The 19,679-nt window shown below is 38.1% G+C and overlaps 1 protein-coding gene across 1 annotated transcript in view; it reads left to right on the top strand.

Annotated features, from left to right (window-relative positions):
• LOC126091919 (1-phosphatidylinositol 4,5-bisphosphate phosphodiesterase classes I and II) overlaps positions 1-19,679 on the top strand; it is a 433,185-nt gene that overhangs the window by 289,606 nt on the left and 123,900 nt on the right. Inside the window, exons 13-14 of the mRNA XM_049907237.1 lie at positions 3,769-3,978; positions 6,320-6,639. Coding sequence (XP_049763194.1) covers positions 3,769-3,978; positions 6,320-6,639 — 530 coding nt within the window. The remainder of the gene's footprint in view (positions 1-3,768; positions 3,979-6,319; positions 6,640-19,679) is intronic.

Here is a 19,679-nt window from a genome sequence, read left to right as displayed (position 1 = left end):
GAGAAAAGGATTGGAGAGGTGCCTTCTCATCCCGTCTGGCAAGTCTCCCCTGACCCACAATTCAGGATGACTTTCCCAAAATCTGCCCCCTTTCTTAGACCTCTCCAGTCCTTTTCCTTCACCACTCTTCTTTCCCCTTCAACCCTTCTGCCTGAAGAGGGAGCCACTGGCTCCAAAGACATGCCTGATTATAACTTTCTTTTATTGTGTGCTGCCACTGCTTGGCGAGTGGATTTTTTACCTATCCAATTACATTATTTTGTCAACAATTATTTGTTTCTACTATTATAAAAACAAACTTATAATAAGAAAATATGCATGTGATCCTTCAGGTTTCCTGGCATGGGTGATTAATAGTGTGCTTCTGAGTGTTCTGCTAGTTTGTTGCTTCCATTTTATGCATAAAATGTACTAAATATGCTGTAAATTAATGGTACATAAGAAGATATTTAACTTTGTAAGGATAGTTATGGTACAATGCAAATAATTTAGGAATGACCATTCCGTGAGTAGTGTACATATTGAGTCATCAACAGACATACGAAAAAGAAGAATGAAAACCTGCTAACTTTTACAAGCTAACTTTTAAAAACCATTTAATAAGCTAACACACACACACACACACACACACACACACACACACACACACACACCTGTGCAACTACATTGTTATTCTAGACTGAACACACCCGTGCAATTACATTGTTATTTTAGACTGACATTTATAAATTACTTCAGGATAAGGAAATCAGGCACAAGTACATAACAATGATCTCAGAAAGGTACCGGTTAGTTGAATGTAGCCAATTACAGTCATTGGAAAAGGAATGGACAAGGTACAGGGACACAGTACTAGAAGTGGCTAAAGAAAGTCTTGGAACAGTAGTGTGTAAAGGTAGGATGAAGTAAACAGCTTGGTGGAATGACACAGTCAAGGCAGCCTGTAAAAGGAAAAAGAAGGCGTATCAAAAATGGCTACATACTAGAACTCAGGTAGACAGAGAAAGTTATGTTGAAGAAAGAAACAAAGCCAAACAGATAATTGCTGCATCCAAGAAGAAATCTTGGGAAGACTTTGGAAACAGGTTGGAGACTTTGGGTCAAGCTGTTGGAAAGCCATTCTGGAGTGTAATTAGCAGTCTTCGAAAGGGAGGTAAGAAGGAAATGACAAGTATTTTGGACAGGTCAGGAAAACTGCTGGTGAATCCTGTGGATTCCTTGGGCAGATGGAGGGAATATTTTGAAGAGTTTCTCAATGTAGGTGAAAATACGATCAGTAATGTTTCAGATTTCGATGTACAATGCGATAGGAATGATGATGGGAATAGGATCACATTTGAGGAAGTGGTGAAAATGATCAATAGATTGCAGTGCAATAAAGCAGCTGGGGTGGATGAAATTAAGTCAGAACTCATCAAATACAGTGGAATGTCAGGTCTTAAATGGCTACACAGGATAACTGAAATGGCCTGGGAGTCGGGACAGGTTCCATCAGACTGGACAAAAGCAGTAATCACACCAATCTTTAAACATGGCAACAGGAAAGATTGTAACAACTACAGAGGTATCTCTTTAATCAGCATTGTGGGTAAAATCTTCTCAGGTATTGTTGAAAGGAAAGTGCGAGTATTAGTTGAGGACCAATTGGATGAAAATCAGTGTGGGTTTAGGCCTCTTAGACGTGGTCAGGACCAGATCTTTAGCTTACGGCAAATAATGGAGAAGGGTTTGAGTGGAACAGGGAATTGTATCTATGCTTTATAGATCTAGAAAAGGCATATGACTGGGTTCCTAGAAGGAAGTTATTGTCTGTTCTACAATATTGAATTGAATTGAATTGAATTGAATTATGAAATAGGAGGCAAACTTTTGCAAGCAATTAAAGGTCTTTACATGGATAGTCAGGCAGCAGTTAGAGTTGACGGTAAATTGAGTTCATGGTTCAGAGTAGTTTCAGGGGTAAGACAAGGCTGCAACCTGTCTCCACTGTTGTTCATATTATTTATGGATCATATGTTGAAAACAATAGACTGGCTGGATGAGATTAAGATGTGTGAACACAAAATAAGCAGTCTTGCATATGCGGATGACTTAGTTGTGATGGCAGATTTGATTGAAAGTTTGCAAATTAATATTTCAGAGCTAGATCAGAAATGTAAGGACTATGGTATGAAGATTAGCATCTCCAAAACGAAAGTAATGTCAGTGGGAAAGAGATATAAACGGATTGAGTGCCAAATAGGAGGAACAAAGTTAGAACAGGTGGGCGGTTTCAAGTACTTAGGATGCATATTCTCACAGGATGGCAACATAGTGAAAGAACTGGAAGCGAAGTGTAGCAAAGCTAATGCATTGAGTGCTTAGCTACAATCTACTCTCTTCTGCAAGAAGGAAGTCAGTACCAAGACTAAGTTACTTGTGCACCGGTCAATCTTTCGACCAACTTCGTTGTATGGGAGCGAAAGCCGGGTGGATTCAGGTTATCTTATCAATACGGTTGAGGTTACGGATATGAAAGTAGCTAGGATGATTGCAGGTACTAGTAGATGGGAACAATGGCAGGAGGGTGTCCACAATGAGGAAATCAAAGAAAACCTAGGGATGAACTCTATAGATGTAGCAGTCAGGGCGAACAGGCTTAGATGGTGGGGTCATGTTACACGTATGGGAGAAGCAAGGTTACCCAAGAGACTCATGGGTTCAGCAGTAGAGGGTAGGAGGTGTCGGGGCAGACCAAGCAGAAGGTACCTGGATTCGGTTAAGAATGATTTTGAAGTAATAGGCTTAACATCAGAAGAGGCACCAATGTTAGCACTGAATAGGGGATCATGGAGGAATTTTATAAGGGGGACTATGCTCCAGACTGAACGCTGAAAGGCATAATCTGTCTTAAATGATGATGATGATGATTTATAAATTATTCTATTGAATAGAAGCAGTTCTTCTGGTGTAACATTCATACCTTTGCTTTGAATCCTTCTCTGTTTGACTTTAAACTTTGATGTAGCTTGTTGTACAGAAGAATTCCTATGTGCCTTACACTGCTCTGTTCTTCCATAACCATTGACTAATTATAGACGTATATTGGAATGACATGTCTGATGGTGGTTGATGTTTGTAAATTTTTGTGAATAAAACAGATTGTTTCATGAGTATAAATACAAGGCAGTGGCAGGATACTGAGCTCCAGAAATAGATTTTCAGTGTTGTAGGAGAGAGGCACTTGTGTCATTATCTTGACTATTCTCTTCTACATAGTAAATATCTCTCTGTATAAGACACATCAAAATGAAATGCGATGGGTGTCACGTCATTCTAAATCGCAGACTAAGCTTTGCATACACAAATTGCTGTCATGAACACTTAACTATTGCACACAGAACAGCCACACTTGAAAAGAAAATTGCTGGTGTATTTAAGGTAGGAACTGTTGTGATTGCACAACTAAGTAATACATGCCATACAGATTTATTTTACTTGGCAAAGAGAAGACAAAGAATCCAACAAGTTGGATGTAGTGATGTGCTGAGTACACAATGCTTTATGTTAGTGGAAAGAAGATATTTCAAGTAATGGAAACATGTAACCCTTTTATTTTATATTTATAAAAAGCTCTTAATTTGTCAAATAAGTTATAAAGTAGTTCTGGATTACTTGCAACAAATTCTGTATTGTTTATATTATGTATTGCTGAACATATGATAAAAGTTGTAATATACTATAATGTGTCTCATATGTGAAGTTTTTGTTTACTAATTTATCTTTCAGAAAAGAATAGACCCTATGAAATGTCATCTTTTGATGAGAAGCAGGCTACAACACTTTTGAAGGAGAGTCCAGTAGAATTTGTTAACTACAATAAGCATCAGTTGAGTCGTGTCTATCCTTCTGGTACACGTTTTGATTCTTCCAACTTCATGCCACAAGTGTTCTGGAATGCAGGATGTCAACTAGTTGCCCTTAATTATCAAACTCTAGGTAATGTACTGCATTTTATCTTTTGTCTTACTGCCTGACCATTGTTGTTGTATTGATACTATTATTATTGATTTATATGAGATACATACATTTTGTATTGCTATTGCAGTCTCAGTTGATAGACTTAAATGCATTTATGTACATGTAACTGTTTGAAATGTGATAGTGATGTAATTTAATAAGAGGAGAGAGAGAGAGAGAGAGAGACTGGTGTTCTCGGTACCTGTATCAAATCCTATCTTCATCACACAAAACAGAATTCCTTGCCCCTCTCAACTTATGCAGTATCCTAGTTTATGCATATTACAATTCTGTAGCTGGTAGATCATTCCCCTGTGGCTGACCCCGAGTCAAGCAGGACTTATCCCATACCCCTACTTACCACCTCTGTTGCAATTCAGTCACAGAATTTTCTGTCCTGTACAAAGTGGAGCCATTGTGAAAGCAGTCACATTATATCCTTACAATGCTGCAATTACTCTTGTAGTGTACTGTACTGGGATGACAACTAACTAGCTGTTTACCTGCATGTATAATCAGTGCCAAATGTGGCTAACCACAGACTCATGTATCCTGTTGCTGAACATGCTACCATAACACTAATGACATCAACAGTCTTTTTGTGCCCACGTTATCTGGATCTATGCCCCAGCTCTAGCTCCTCTAAGCTAGACAGGAAAAATCTGTTCCTCCAGCATATCTTATATTTTCATAACACCTTTGTCATAAACCTCCAATTGTCCCCTTCATCTTCTTCCCAGTCTTTTATCTTTAACCTTAACGTTTCATTGTCCATTGTTTTCTACAACTCTTCACCACTCCCCTAACATTGTATTATTTATGCTGCCCTACCCCCCCCCCCCCCCCCCCCCACTTGCCCATCACCCTGTACACTCTCCACATTTCTCAGTCCTAATTTTTCTTCAGTCACTGACAGCCATCTGCCATCTCATCTTGTCTCTGCATTACCTCTCCAATCCCATCATGCTCATTATCACTCTTCTTTCGTTCTCCTTATCCCCCCCCCCCCCCCCAATCCTGTTCCTATCAACCTGAACATCCACTAATTCCATTCATAAGCAGTCAGTGTCACCACAGTTGAGTTTATTTGCGCATCTGTGGGGGTTGTATGTTTCCTCCTCTTTGTTTTGTACAACAATGAAGTATTGATATCTAACTTTAAACCTAAAAGTAACACATGCATATCAGTTTATGCAGGATGTCCCAAACCTTTAAGATCAAAATTATACAGATGGCATAGTATCCGAAATTCTGTATTTTGAGCTAGTAAATCAGTGATGCAACATATGTGAGTCATGTGTTTGAAAACTGCTGGTCTTTTGTTACAAGCGATTGCCTGCTGCATCATTATTGGTGGTGTTACTTTGAAAAATAATATACAGTCATATGTAATGTACCATTGTTTGCAGCCCACGACTGGTTTCTCTAGACTGTGTTCTTCACAAATGATGCCACTTTCAACTGTGACTGTTTTCCAACTGCTGCAATAGCCCTATCTGAAATGATAAAAAGCCATGCATTGTTCTCAAATCACCAGCAATAATTGTGCATCGGCTTGTGAGATGGAACTGTACAAAATAAACAAATAGAATCTTATTTTGTGCCTCCCCATAAATAAATAAATAAATGGTGCACATAACTTATCAATCTTTTGAGATGTACTACTGTTGTTGTTGGAGACTGAACATCTTGCTTCCTGCATGATATTGTGATTTCAACAAGATTGTGCACTAATCCACTTCAATAGTTTATGAGCACCTTAATAACAGATACTCCTATCATCAGACTGGAAAAGATAGAGGGAGTCTTGTCCTCTACCCACTGTCATCACCAGATGTCACTCATATGGATTTTTCCTGTGGAGTTACATGAAGTCATTGGTTCATGAAATGCCTTTAGGAACTGACAATGAAGTTGTTGGTACCGTCATGGCTACCTCTTTCATTCTGTAACAGACAACAGGCAAATTTTTAGATGCCATTGTAATGTGTACACCGAAACTTGTACCCATCACTTTGAACAATAGATGTGAGCTTAAGTAGTTGCTATGCATTATATTGCAGATTTTCAACAGTTATTTCCTTATTACAAAATACTCATATCTTGTATCATCTCTATAATTTTGATCTTAAAAGGACGCCCTTTAAAGAATTTCTGGTAATATATTCAAAAACAGTAAATACAATGCATTATCAGTCAACAATAAAGAGTAGTTGACACTAACATTCTGCATATAGAAAAAGAAGTATATGCTACATACTTGAAAGACTGCATAATGATGTGTTACAACATTGTTTGGCTCTAATTTCCCCTGTTCCAGACCTTGCAATGCAACTTAACTTGGGAATTTTCGAGTACAATCACCGTTGTGGCTATGTGCTAAAGCCAGAATTTATGCGAAGGCAAGACCGGAGACTGGATCCTTTTGCAGAGTCAACAGTAGATGGCATTATAGCTGGTACAGTCTCAGTACATGTAATCTCAGCACAGTTCCTCACTGACCGTCGGGTTGGTGTCTATGTTGAAGTGGATATGTTTGGCTTGCCTGCAGATACTGTGCGAAAAAAATTTCGAACAAAAATTGTGCCTAACAATGGTATTAATCCCATATTTGATGAGGAAGCTTTCGTCTTTAAAAAGGTTTGTTATTTTTTGTTATGTTGTCTTGCTTCATTGCATGAATCTTGCTTGGTTACATCAGTAGCCAAGGCACACAAATTAAGAGTCAATACTTGAGAGCTATGCCACTGTTCATGAAACATCAGTTTCATCAGCATGTGGTTATCAGTGTTCATGACACATACACCTTAAGGTCGTTGAATATAATATCTTCAAGATTTCTGTTCAGTTTAGTATTGCATTTATAATTGATGCAAATGACTCATAAAACAATGTCTAACAGAGTAGTATGAACAAACATTCAGGAAGCAGCCCTCACACATAGAAGAAGAAAATATTTTATCTGACAGCTGTTTAGAAGCACTTTATATCTGCATTAGAATTCATTTGCTGTGGGTCTTCATGAGGTATTAATCATGGGAGTCTCACAGGAACATGAAATTTTCAAAATGCCCTCTTGAATTCATTGTGATTCTTAGTTTCACTGCTAGTGTTTTGTGTTCCATTTCATTTAAGGGAATGTTGACATATAATTCACATAACTGCTTGTTTTAGTGTGCAACTCATGTCACTTCTTGTGTGCACATGTACCTCTCTCCATTGCCTCACTTAAACATAGCATCAATTGTTTAAGTGATGATTATGGACTTTGGTGATCACATAACTTCTTTCTGATGTTCATCATGGACTTCACTTCCAGCACAGTGCACTTGACTGGTGCCCACTTGATATGTATTAGTGATGTGTCAGCATAGCTGTTAGACGCTAAGTTGAGCACTTTACTGGCTAGCCAGTGTTACGTAATGACCTGTTTTCCTGCTATTTAAAATGTGTGCGAAAACTACCAGTAACTGATTTTCTGCTTGGCTGCACTTCCCTAGATGGCTTATTCAGCAATGTGTCGACCTTTATTTTATTGTAAATCATCTGTTTGTGAATGAAGCTCTCATTTCAATGTAATTTATAAATTTCTGCAATCAACAACAATGAGACAACATGAATCATTACGCAACCATTGAAGACTGTCATCAACAAAGATTTTCAGTCAATGCTTGATCCAACATTATTGATTACTGATTTTTAGAGCCTCCACCCAGGCTCAGTGCACAAAGTTACATTTCTCTCTGAGTGAATACTCTCCTTTCTTCTTGATCTGTTAGAAGCTGTGCTTTTCCCTGTCCGATGAAGTGTGTACTTCATACATGATGGAGCTCCTATCTGTTTCATTGCTAATTGCCATTGGCTTCTAAATAACAGATTTTGTGATGAATCGGTAGAAAGATATGGATGAACCCTTGGCTTCTACATTCTCTGGCCCTAAGTCCACTAGACTTTTGTCTGTGTTGGCATTTGAAATCTTGTAAGTTCAAACTCTAACACAAGACACTCAATGTCTTCATACACATGTGGAAGCCTGCAAAACCATACATAATGTTCCAGGGATAAATCAGTGCCTGTGAAATCCATTGTGCCAGTGAGTTGATGCATGCATCACTGTTAATAATGGAGAGCACTTAGAACATTTCATGTAAGAAAGAGTTTCATGTTGTGTGATTTTGCAGTCTCTTCCTGTGTGTTGCTCTTGATTAATATATTATGAAGAGTTACAGAAAATAAGTTCTAGCATGGAAATAACTTCTGTCCATATCCATGTTTACATAGCATAATTAGTGTCTTCTTCTGTATACAAGGATTGTGGCTTGAATGTTTGGCCTTACCATCTTATTACACACTGTATTATATAGAGGGCATTATAAATCATACTGCTCTTGTTCGTTGCATGTAAACAACAGGAGAAACTGAAATTATGTAATCAACTGGTATAAAAGCCAGTGTTGCATTAATTTGTAATTGTAATTGTACTTTTATATATCCTGTAGATCATACATTGTGTGCAGAGAAGCATATGATGATATAGGACAAGTCAAAAATGGAAATTAGATGATACATAGTTAAAATGATTATGACAATGATCTTATAATGATACAAATGCGCATATAATACATGTGTAATGCCAGGAAACAGAAAAGTGTATAGGTGGATATCTTGTGAAAATTGAGAATTGCACACTATTTCTAAATAATTTCACATTATTAAGGGAAAAAAAACATATAAGCAAATAACATGGAAATTCAAAAAAGTGCCTTATACATTTAAAAATCCATTACTTTAGTGTAAAGGTCACACACTTCATTATTAAGGTGTTCGAGTTTACATAAAAACTACAGAACAGGGACAGAACAAATTTTTATGTTTCAAAATATTCATCTATACTATCACAACACTTTTGCATTAAGTACTTATGGACAGCAATTTTAAATTTTGAAGTGCTTTTTTTTGTTTTAATGTTTTTAGGTAGCTTATTGTACAGTCTGGTTGCTGTTTGCAGTGGTCCATTCTGTTTTAGTATTAAGTATGCATGTTGAACATGTATATCCTGCTTTCTCCTTGTTTTATACAGATGGATGCTCTGGTTAGTCAATACAAGACATGCAGTTTTGTAATAGTTTCCTAACAAATATTGCTACTTGTAAGATATATATAGACATGGTAGTGGAAGGATGTGAAGTTTCTTAAATAAGGGCTTGCATGAGCTTCTTGCGGCAACATTTCCTATGGCTCTTACAATTCTCTATTGGCATGTAAAACTTTTGTTGGCAGATGCATTTCCCAAAAAGATTATGCCATATCGCAGTAAAGATTCTGCCTGAGTGAAGTACACATTTTTTAGTGTCTCTTTCAATGTGCAACTGGAAAGAATTTTGATAGAATAACAAATTGTATTCAGTTTATTTCTAATGTATTTTTATGTTGGATCTATCTTAGATCTTCTTGGATCCATGTTCCAAGAAATTTTGTAGAGCTTACATTTTCAAGGGTTTTGATAAACAACTCTATGTCTGGTGTTAGTGGGCATTTATTTAGCTCTGTGTGTAAGTGCATTGTAACTGTTTATTACTAAATTGTTTCCAGAAAACTGGTCTGTAATGTGGGTGGTACACTTTTTAATCTCATGCAGTAATTCTTCTCTGGTCCTTCCTTTTATTATCACATTTGTGTCATCTGCAAATTTTATGTAATTATGGCATGGACTGGGCAGTTCCAAGTCATTGACAAAGAGTAGGAACAGAATTGGTTCTAGAATGGAGCCTTGTGGTACACTGTACTTAATGCTCTGCTTTTCTGAGCAGTAGGACTTTTATCTTGTTCCTTCTTGAATAGCAAGCTCAACTACTTGCTCTCTATTTTGGAGATATGATTTGATCCATTCATAGGCTGGCCCCTCTAATACCTACAGATTCAAGTTTCTTCAGCAAGATGTAGTGATTGATGACATCAAATGCTTTAGAGAAGTCTAGAAATATGGCTGAGATATGCTCTTTGCTGTCTATTGCATTTGCAACACATAAATGAAATACTGATTATGGGGAAGAGTGATTTATTTAAATTGTACAGATCTTTTTATTTCATTTAGATACAGTCACAGAAAATGTTTTTGATCATGACCAATTTCAGTCATACATGGGTCAACTTGAGAATTCATACATATAACAATGCATGTCATGATTGTAATGTACAGAAACTTCCAGTTGAAAATTATGAATTATTAGGAATAACGGAGAAAAGGTAGAAGCACTGCATCGTTGATAGGCACACAAATGAAGGACACAGAGCTGTGCTTGCTTTCAGAATACACTTCCCTTTTAATGCTGTAGGAAAAACATGCACACAAACACACACATATTCACTCGCATGCACTCATCTGTCTACCTACATTGTGGTCAGTTGACTGCCAGCTCTTTACTGGCCCGCAGTAAGTGTACTGAGGTGAAGTGGGTTGAGGGATGAAGAGAGGCAGAGAAGGCAGGGAGGGCATTGGGGGGGGGGGGGGGGGGTTGTCTAATGGCTTGTGGGAGAGTGGGAATCTGTCTGTGGGCTAGATAGGGCTGCAGGTAGGGCAGGTATGTGGCAGACGGCTGGGCACACTATTTTGTACACTAGGGTGTGAGATAACAGCACACAACTAGCTAATATTGGGACATAAATTGGGTGAAGGTACAGGGGCAGTGGATGATGTAGACAAACACACACACACACACACACACACACACACACACACACACACTCAGTATTGGGTGGGGGTGGCTTAGGTGAGGAAGGTTACTGGAATGAAGGTTGGAATGACTGAACCACGTCCTTTGTCAGGGTTTTGGTTTCTATCATCATGCCCTGAAATAAGGAACATCCTACCCAAGATACTTCCAACTCTTCCTAAAGTGGTGATCTGCCGCCCTCCCAGCTTTCACAGCATTCTAGTCCATCCCTAAGGGACTCCCACCCCCAGTCCCCTGCCACAAGGATCGTACCCCAGCAGAAGACGCAGATGTAACAGCTGCCTAATCCACCCACTTAGCACTATCTACTCCAGTCTCGTCACAGGCGTATTCTACCCAAACAGAGGCTGGGCCACCTGCGAAAACAGTCATGTTATTTACCAGCTCTGCTGCAACCACTGCACAGCATTTTATGTTGGTATGACAACTGACTAGCTGTCAACTAGAGTGAATGGCCACTACCAAACTGCCATCTTGATCCTCCCCACCACCACCAGCTCTTCTGAGCTGCACAGATGGGAGCTATCATTACAGCACATCCTTCACTCCCGTAACCTTCCTTGCCTAAACCTAAGGTAACTTACAGTCCCTCCTTGCCCCCACCTACTTGTGTGTGTGTGTGTGTGTGTGTGTGTGTGTGTGTGTGTGTGTGACCACATCCGCTAGTTGTGTGCTGTTAACTCACTCGCCCTAATCCATGAAATCACATGTCCAGCCGTATGCCCCCTTCACCTCTACCTGCACCCCTAGCTAGCCCACAGACAGTTCCCTACTTTTCCATTAGCCACTAGACACTCCCCCCAACCACCTCCCTGCCTCCTCCCTCTCTCCATCCCTCATCCCACTCCACTCCACTCTACACCCCCACCTCACACCAGTACTCTCACCATGGGACAGTAAAGAGCTGGCAGTCAATCGAGCACAAGCAGGGAGACAGCCGTGTGCATGTGAGTGATTGAGTGTGTGTGTGTGTGTGTGTGTGTGTGTGTGTGTGTGTGTGTTTTCTACAGCTAGAAAAAGGAAATGTCATGATTGCTTTATTTTCCAGATGCCTCCTATGAGATATGGATTCTGAAGATGGCCAATGTATGATTGAAGCTGATCACAATTGAAAATATATTCTATGATTGTGCCTAAAAAAGTGATAATAAGTGTATGATTGAAATAACAATTTGCAAATTTACGTTTCTCTTTGAAATTCCTTGAAGTCTTTCTACATTCAAGTAGGGCATCATGTCTAATTTCATTTATTTATATGTTTAATCTTTATAGTGACCATTGTCGATCAGTAATAACTTCATTTGCTCTACTTTCTTGGTTGTTTCCTTTTTCTGGTGTTATATTTTTCATTCTCCCCATGTCACTGTGCTCTCTCTTCTGTTTGTTTTATCCTATGCCATTGTTTTTTATGCTCTGTTATCTTTCTGCATTAAGGATCATAGTTTGAAAGAAATTTCTCTTAGTTGTTCTCCAAGTTGTTCTTTGATGTTGTTTTTTCCCCAGTTCTTTTCTGATTTATCTGATCCGTGCTATCATGACTTCTTTTTTCCAGAACTGTAGTAATATTGCCTGCCTTCTTTCTCCTAGTAATGATTCAGCAAAGGAGAAATCATTGCTTTAATGCTACATCCAATATTCTATATTTAGCTTAGTAGTTATTTTGTGTAAATGTTATAAGAAATTTCTTTTCTCCAAAAAGCAGAAGCATTGAGTCACCAAGAGGCACAGACAAAAAGAAAGAAAACTTGCTAGCTTTGCTTTTGGCGTAACCCTTTTTCGAGCTAGAAAAACACACACACACACACACACACATACATACACACACATGCCTATGGCCCTGCATGGTGCCAGCTGGACCAACAGTGCCATTGCTGCATTTCGACAGGTGGACTAGGTTGAGGTTGTGGTGGGGATTGTGTTGGGTACGGTTGGTGGGGAAGAGAGGGCCAGGTGGCAGGAAGAAGAAATTCAAAGCAGATGTTTAGTGGCCCAGAGGGAGGCAGCCAGTTAGCCTGCTATGAATTCGGGAAGAAGGGGTGGCAAAGGTGTGGCACCCCATCCCATTTCATGACCGCAGGTCACCGTCAGCATGCACCTCTCCCTACCAGTTTTGACAACTGTGCGTCATGTGCCCAGCTATGTACCTGACACCCCTCCTCCCCACATTCCTAGTTGGCAAACTTGTTGCCTCTCTCCAAATCAATAGCCACCCAACCCCAATCCCTCTCCCTGTAACCCACTTCTCTTCCCTCTACTCACCCCACCTGACATAACCTGTACCACAGCCTAGTCTACATGCTGAAATGCAGCAATGGCATTGTTCGCCCAATCTGGAGCATAGGAATTTATATCTGTGCATGTGTGTATTTTACTCTAAATCAAAAAAGCATTTCTCCAGAATCTAAGAGTGCCATTTCTTTCTCTATGAGTCTTTCAATGGCTTAACACTTCTGCTTTCCAGTGAGTGTTCTCCTTTAATCCAAAAATGTTTAGCACTTTTTTTCATTGTTTCACATTTTCCAACTCTCTTTGGTTGTTTCTGAAACCATTATTTTCTAATGATCCATCTTTCAAATATCTCTAGTCCATCTTGTGAAATAATGTTAACCACTGGCATGCATATAAACATTTAGGCCTTCCCACTCTAGTACTGTTTTTTAGTCTTATATTTAAAATTTCATCCTGCACGGTTTTAGCTAAACTGTAAGCTCTTTCCTGCCTGAGTCTATTACAGATCTTTCTTATTCATTCCATTTTATGAATTCTCCAAGATACTTAAATTTACAAACCCATTCTATTTTTCTTCTCTGTATTTTTGAATGATTTGATGGATTACTGGTGACTACGATTTGATGGATTACTGGTGACTGGCTTGAATTAAGTTTTCCCAGCTGAAATTATGTGACCACTTCTGTTTCCATTTTTACCTAAAAGATGTTTTTAAGTAATTGCTTCTATTAGATTTGCTGAAGGTGCTGAAAGGCCATTTTTAAATGTTGGGCATTTGATTTCAATTCCACATAATGTAATGCTTAGAATTATTGGTTTTCTTGTGTCATAGCCTGACACAAATTCATGTGGAAACCAAGATCAACATGAAGCCTTGACTGAAAATGCTTAAGGGACCTAACTGTGGGACCAAATGTAATATGAGCTCATAGCAGTGTCAATGAATTAAGCAAGAATCATCTTAAATGGCAACACACATTTACTCAGAATTCCAAGTACAGCTCAAGTCAAACTCATTCTTCAGTTCCACATTTTCCCAAATACCTCTCTAGACAGATACATTCTTCTGCTGAAAGATTTCTTTTCTGCTACCTTTCTGCAGACTTATGTAATATTTGCTAGTTATTATTTTATTCGATGTAATGTGATCTATAAAATAATTATCTGTGACCTCAGGAAACACAAGGTTTTTCTTTTTTCTTTTTTTTTAAGTGATTTCATATTCACCACTGACTGTACTATATATTACAATATTATGAACTTAGGTAATTATCAAGTGGTTATTGCTATGATCAATATAAATGTCAAAGCTATATATGCCAGTGACAAAACACCATTAATGTTTCACAATAAAATCCATAAAAATTCTGTGTTACAAAGTAACTAAAAATTACTCATGTGCTAAAAACACAACATTTGTCAACATTAATAAAATGAATAATAAGAATGTGAGCCTCTAGGGCTCATGTCAGCATTTACCACACACACAATTTTCCGTATAGTATAAAAGACACCACTTCATTATGAGAACAAATCATAAAACTAGTAGATAAATACAACCTTCTTAACTAATTTCACTGATGTGTAATGGGTGTGGTTAAGACTCTTGAAACTAGATTTATGCTTACTGTGCATGCCGAAAGTGAACACCATACTGGTTAAAAAAATAATGAGAATCAGCTTCAAAGAATTTACATAATTTCCAAGACCTACATTTAAGATGTATGCAGGTGTCTTTATTCAAAGCCTTTGATAGCATAGACAAGTATACTCTTAGGTGTTAAGCTTAAGGTAAAGGGGAAAATGAGGACTATCACACTTTATTAACAGTGGTAAAGAAACAGACACATATTTATTATCAACTAGAAAATAAATTCAAATGCTACACAGTCGTGAATGTACATACAATAACATGTGGCAGCTACAAAAGTTCTCATACTAAATGGTTTTATAAATTGTTATAAAATGTCATGTATTGTATTACTGACAGAATTGAATGTAAAATGTGGGGCTCATTCAGATGTTATATCACAATGAATCCACACAATGCAAATAGCCTTGACTGTGTAATTGCATTAGTTGTTTACCATGTGTGCTGTCTTTCTGCACGTGCCTTTGGGTTCCACAGCAGCGCAGACATACCCTCATAGTGTATATATGCAGACTGAAATGACAAATGGAAATTTTTACCAAGGTTGTGCTCACTAGGTGGATGGACTAACCACTACGCCACAGAGGCTTTGCGCAACTGTATGGGTAGTGATAATCTGTGGAGTTGTGCAAAGCAACTGTGCCAAGGTGACACAGTGATTAGCACATATGCCTAGTGAGCATGAGAGCCGCACTTGAATTCCGGCTTTGGTACAAATTTATCATTTTATACCCACATAGGGTTTTAACTGTCATGCACGGCAATCTATGACTGCTTTAGTGCCTTGGAAATGACAGGATGTTCACCTGATGAAAAATCAGTTATGTTGAGGACATTACTCCTCTGTTTTCCTACAAGTTTTTTGAATGTTCCACTCATTGCTGCAAATTTTGCTTTGCATTTACTTTTGGTGACAGTCAACAAGTATGGCATCCTCTTGCACAGTGTTTCTTGATAGTTCAATCAAGATGTAGAATGTACTCTTTATTCTGATATGGCTGTGGTGTCAGCTGTTTCATACATCTTTTAAGACAGTTGCTCAATGTCATGTTGAACAGTGCATGTGTGTTTCCTCCCTGTGGCTGTAGTTTTTAAACATGCTTCAGGTGAATCGTCGTGAGGAGAAAAGTTACCATGTTGAGTAGACCCACTCATTTCTTAATCATTGAAAATGAACCAGTGGATTGCATATAAACTGTTACCAACTTTGGATAAATTTCTGTGTGTGATAAATCATCCAAAAATAAGAATTTTATGATTACTTGATATTTTAATATATTCACTGAATGAAACATGTACAACATGACTATTTTAGAAAGCTGTATATATGAAACTATTCTGAGAATAAAGTTGACACTTAACTTGCTTTATTGTACAGCATGTGCTAACATAACAAAAACAAAATTTCATTGATATCAATACCATCTTTTTTCCAAGCTTACAACTTTTTGTGTTCTGCTATTTTGTGGGATCTACACTTACACATTCTGAAGCTGATACTACAGTTATTATTAAGTTCATTAAGCAGCAGTGCTAGTACTACTACTGCTAGGAATAGTAGTAGTAGTAGTAGTAGTAGTAGTAGTAGTAGTAATGTTAGCTATTGACACAATTGCAACTGACTACACAATGGTTTTACTATGAGCAATGTTCATTTTGCATAAGAATCATGAAAACAAGATAAGAGAAATAAGAGTTTGTATGGATGTGAATAGACAGTTCTTTTCCCCTCACTCTTATTTGTGATGAAACAGCAAAGATACTGACTAGTAATGGCACAAGGAAACCTCTTTGATGCACCATATGTGTTAACAACAGGAAAAGTAATAGGAATAATAGTAATAACTACAACAACAACAAAAGTAGTAGTAATAGTAGTAGTAGTAGTCGCAGCAGTAGCAGAAGTAGAAGAAGAAATGTTCAGCTCTTACAGCTTCCTTTCCTGTTGGTGGCTTGCTGATATGGGATGCCATTTGTACATATGGTCTGTACTCTGAACTTTGGAAACCACAGATTAATTACAACATCCTTTAAAATATTAACAGACACAGAGTGGTGACAATGATTGATCCTGCACGTGAATTTTGTTTATTTGGGAAATGAAGAATGAAAGCGTGTGAGAGGTAAACATGATACTGGTGAAGAATGTGTGATGAAACTAATGTACGCTGCACAAAGGTAGTGAAAATTGTTTCAAAGGAAAATTCAATTAATAAAACTAATAAATTGAGACTGTATTGCTGTCAGTATGTACTTAGAGGAGATGAGATTTGTACTACTGCTGAAAAGATACATATAAAAGTAAAACTGACACACTTTCTAGCTTTCAGAACCAAAACATCCTTCCTTGGGTAGGTAAGAGGGATGGTTTGGGGAAGGTTAAAAAGGAAGGCCAGGTCGCTCGGACCTTATGATGAGAGGGACCCATCTGTAGTAAGGACAAGGGTAAACAAAGATCTATTAATCCTGAAAGTGTGTACATCATCAGTACTTCACATCTCATTTCTGTAGATAAGTAATGGCCAGCCATTCTGTTTCATAATGATTGTAAAATGACACAGACTACATCCATCAGAGAAACCCATTGCATTTGAGTGTGGGAGAATCTAGACCTACATCTACTTACATACCGTGCAAGTCACCATATGATGCATGGCAGAAGGTATTTTGTACCACTGCTAGTCACTATCTTTCCTGCTGCACTTACAAAGGGTGTGAGAGCAAAAGAACTGGCTATACACAACCGTACAAGCCCTTATTTCTCTTATCTTGTCTTCGTGGTCTTTATGCAAAATCAATGTTGCTGGTAGCAGAATTGTTGTCTAGTTAGTTGCAAATGCCAGTTCTCTAAATTTTCTCTATAGTGTTGCACAAAAAGTTCTTTGTCTTCTCTCCAGGGCTTCCGATTTGAGTTCATGAGGCATCTCCATAATTAATTTATGTCAATTGAACCTACAGATAACAAATCGAGCAGCACACTTCTGATCGCTTCAAGTCTTCTTTTAATCCAACCTGAAGAGGATTCCACACACTCAAGCAAAACTCATGAATGGGTCACACAGGTGTTCTGTATATGCTCTCCTTTAAAGTTGAGCTACATTTTGTTATAATTTTCCCAATAAACTGAAGCTGGAAGTTTGGTTTTGTGTACCACCTTGTTCCATTTCACACCACTTTGCAAAGTTGCACCTGGGTATCAAATGGACATGAAGTTGTTAAACAGTGCACCAGTAATACTCTGTTTTAACATTACAGGTTTGTTTTCCCTACTCATTTGCATTAACTTACATTTTTCTATGTTTAGAACTAGCTGCTAGTCTTCACACCAAATAGAAATTCTAAGTCATCCAGTATCCTTCCACAGCCATTCAATGACAATACTTTCTTGTATACTACAATGTCATCAGCAATCAGTCAGGGACTGCTGCTCACCCAGTCTGTCTGATCGTTTATCTATATAGGGAACAAGAGCAGTCCTATTACATGTTCATCGCACACTCCTGATGATACCCTTCTCTTTGATGATCAGTCACCATCCAGGACAGCATACTGGATTTTGTTGCTTAAGAATTCTCTGAGCCACTCATGTATCCATATGCTCAGATGTTGATTAACAGTCTGCAGTGGGGCACAGTGTCAAATACTTTCCAGAGATCTGGGAATATGGAATCTTCCTGTTGCCCCTGAGCCACGGTTCATAGGATATTGTGTGAGAAAATGGCAAGCTGAATTTCGCACAACTATTGCCTTCTAAATCTGTGCTGGTTCGTGGACAAAAGCTTTTCTGTCTCAAGGAAATTTATTATATTCAAACTTGGAATATCTTCTTCTGTCTTCTATTGCCACACAAGACTGGTCGATGAGTGACTGAATAGAAGCCTTTGACCTGCTTAGTGATTTACATAGGACCAGAATAGTCTCAACTTTTTGCTAAGATATTTTGCTGAGATATGATGGTGGAGGTTGTTGTTTGTTTCATGCACTGATTTTTTTTTTATAGATGCATTAATCTCTCTGTTGACACTGCCATATTCCTTTTTGAAACAAGAGTGCAACAATCTCTATTTCCATAGAATTTTCTGAACCCTTTTTTCTTATTAAACCTTAGTGGATCTTTTCCATCCTTAATCTGCTTACTCTGCACACAATCCTCCAATGCACAATTTCCAAACAGTTTAAACTTTGACCATAATTGCTCTACACTCAACACATTGAAACTAAATGATGTCCATTCATTGTCCAAATGGGAAGCTGACAACTGCTTATCTTCTTTTTCCAGCGTGCTTCTAGCCTTCTTGATGAATTTTTTAACTTCAGTAATCATTGTCACTATGAGGACATCATGAACACTAATCCCTGTCTGTATAGTGACACTGTCAGTAAGGTGAGGCCTGTTTGTAGTTATGAGGTCTAAAATATTTTCCACTGGTTTGGGTGGTCAAACTAACTGCTCAAGACAGTTTTCAGAAAATGCGTTCAGGACTATTTCATAAGACTGTCTGTCTTACCAACAACAACAGTTCCATAGATATCCCTGTTTGTACTCTGTAATTTAAAGATACTATTGCATGATCATGGTACTTCCATGTGGCTGAGTATGGATTCTGTGTCTCTTACAGTGGAACTGGTGGTTGATAATGTGGTTGGAGAATAAAGACACAGGAAATAACAGAGACATAAAAAGAAACCTGAAAGGTAAAAACAGTAACATAAATACAAACACTGATAAAATGAAAGTAAGGGAAGAAGGCAAAAGATGCAGATAGAGAGGGAGAAGGAAATTTTATGCTATTGGGATGTGCCGTGTAATTCCTGTGACTTGTCTGTGCTTTGAATCAGTCACTAGTCCAAGAATATTGACTTCCAAATAAATGCAGACCAGTGATAGATGAAAAAATGTCGGGAATGGAATCTAGTTGTTGGTTGTTTGAGGCCTCTTTTATAGTTCCTGCATGGTTAACGTCCTTTCTAAATATTATCACAATGAAAATTCTCTGCTAAGCTTTATTTATTTTTTGATACAATTTAATTACTTCTCCTCAAATCCATTTCTTCATAGCTCATGA

Source organism: Schistocerca cancellata, chromosome 7, assembly GCF_023864275.1.
Source record: "Schistocerca cancellata isolate TAMUIC-IGC-003103 chromosome 7, iqSchCanc2.1, whole genome shotgun sequence".
NCBI lineage: Eukaryota > Metazoa > Arthropoda > Insecta > Orthoptera > Acrididae > Schistocerca > Schistocerca cancellata.
Note: the sequence above shows the minus strand (reverse complement) of the source record. Positions and strands in the feature narration are given on the sequence as shown.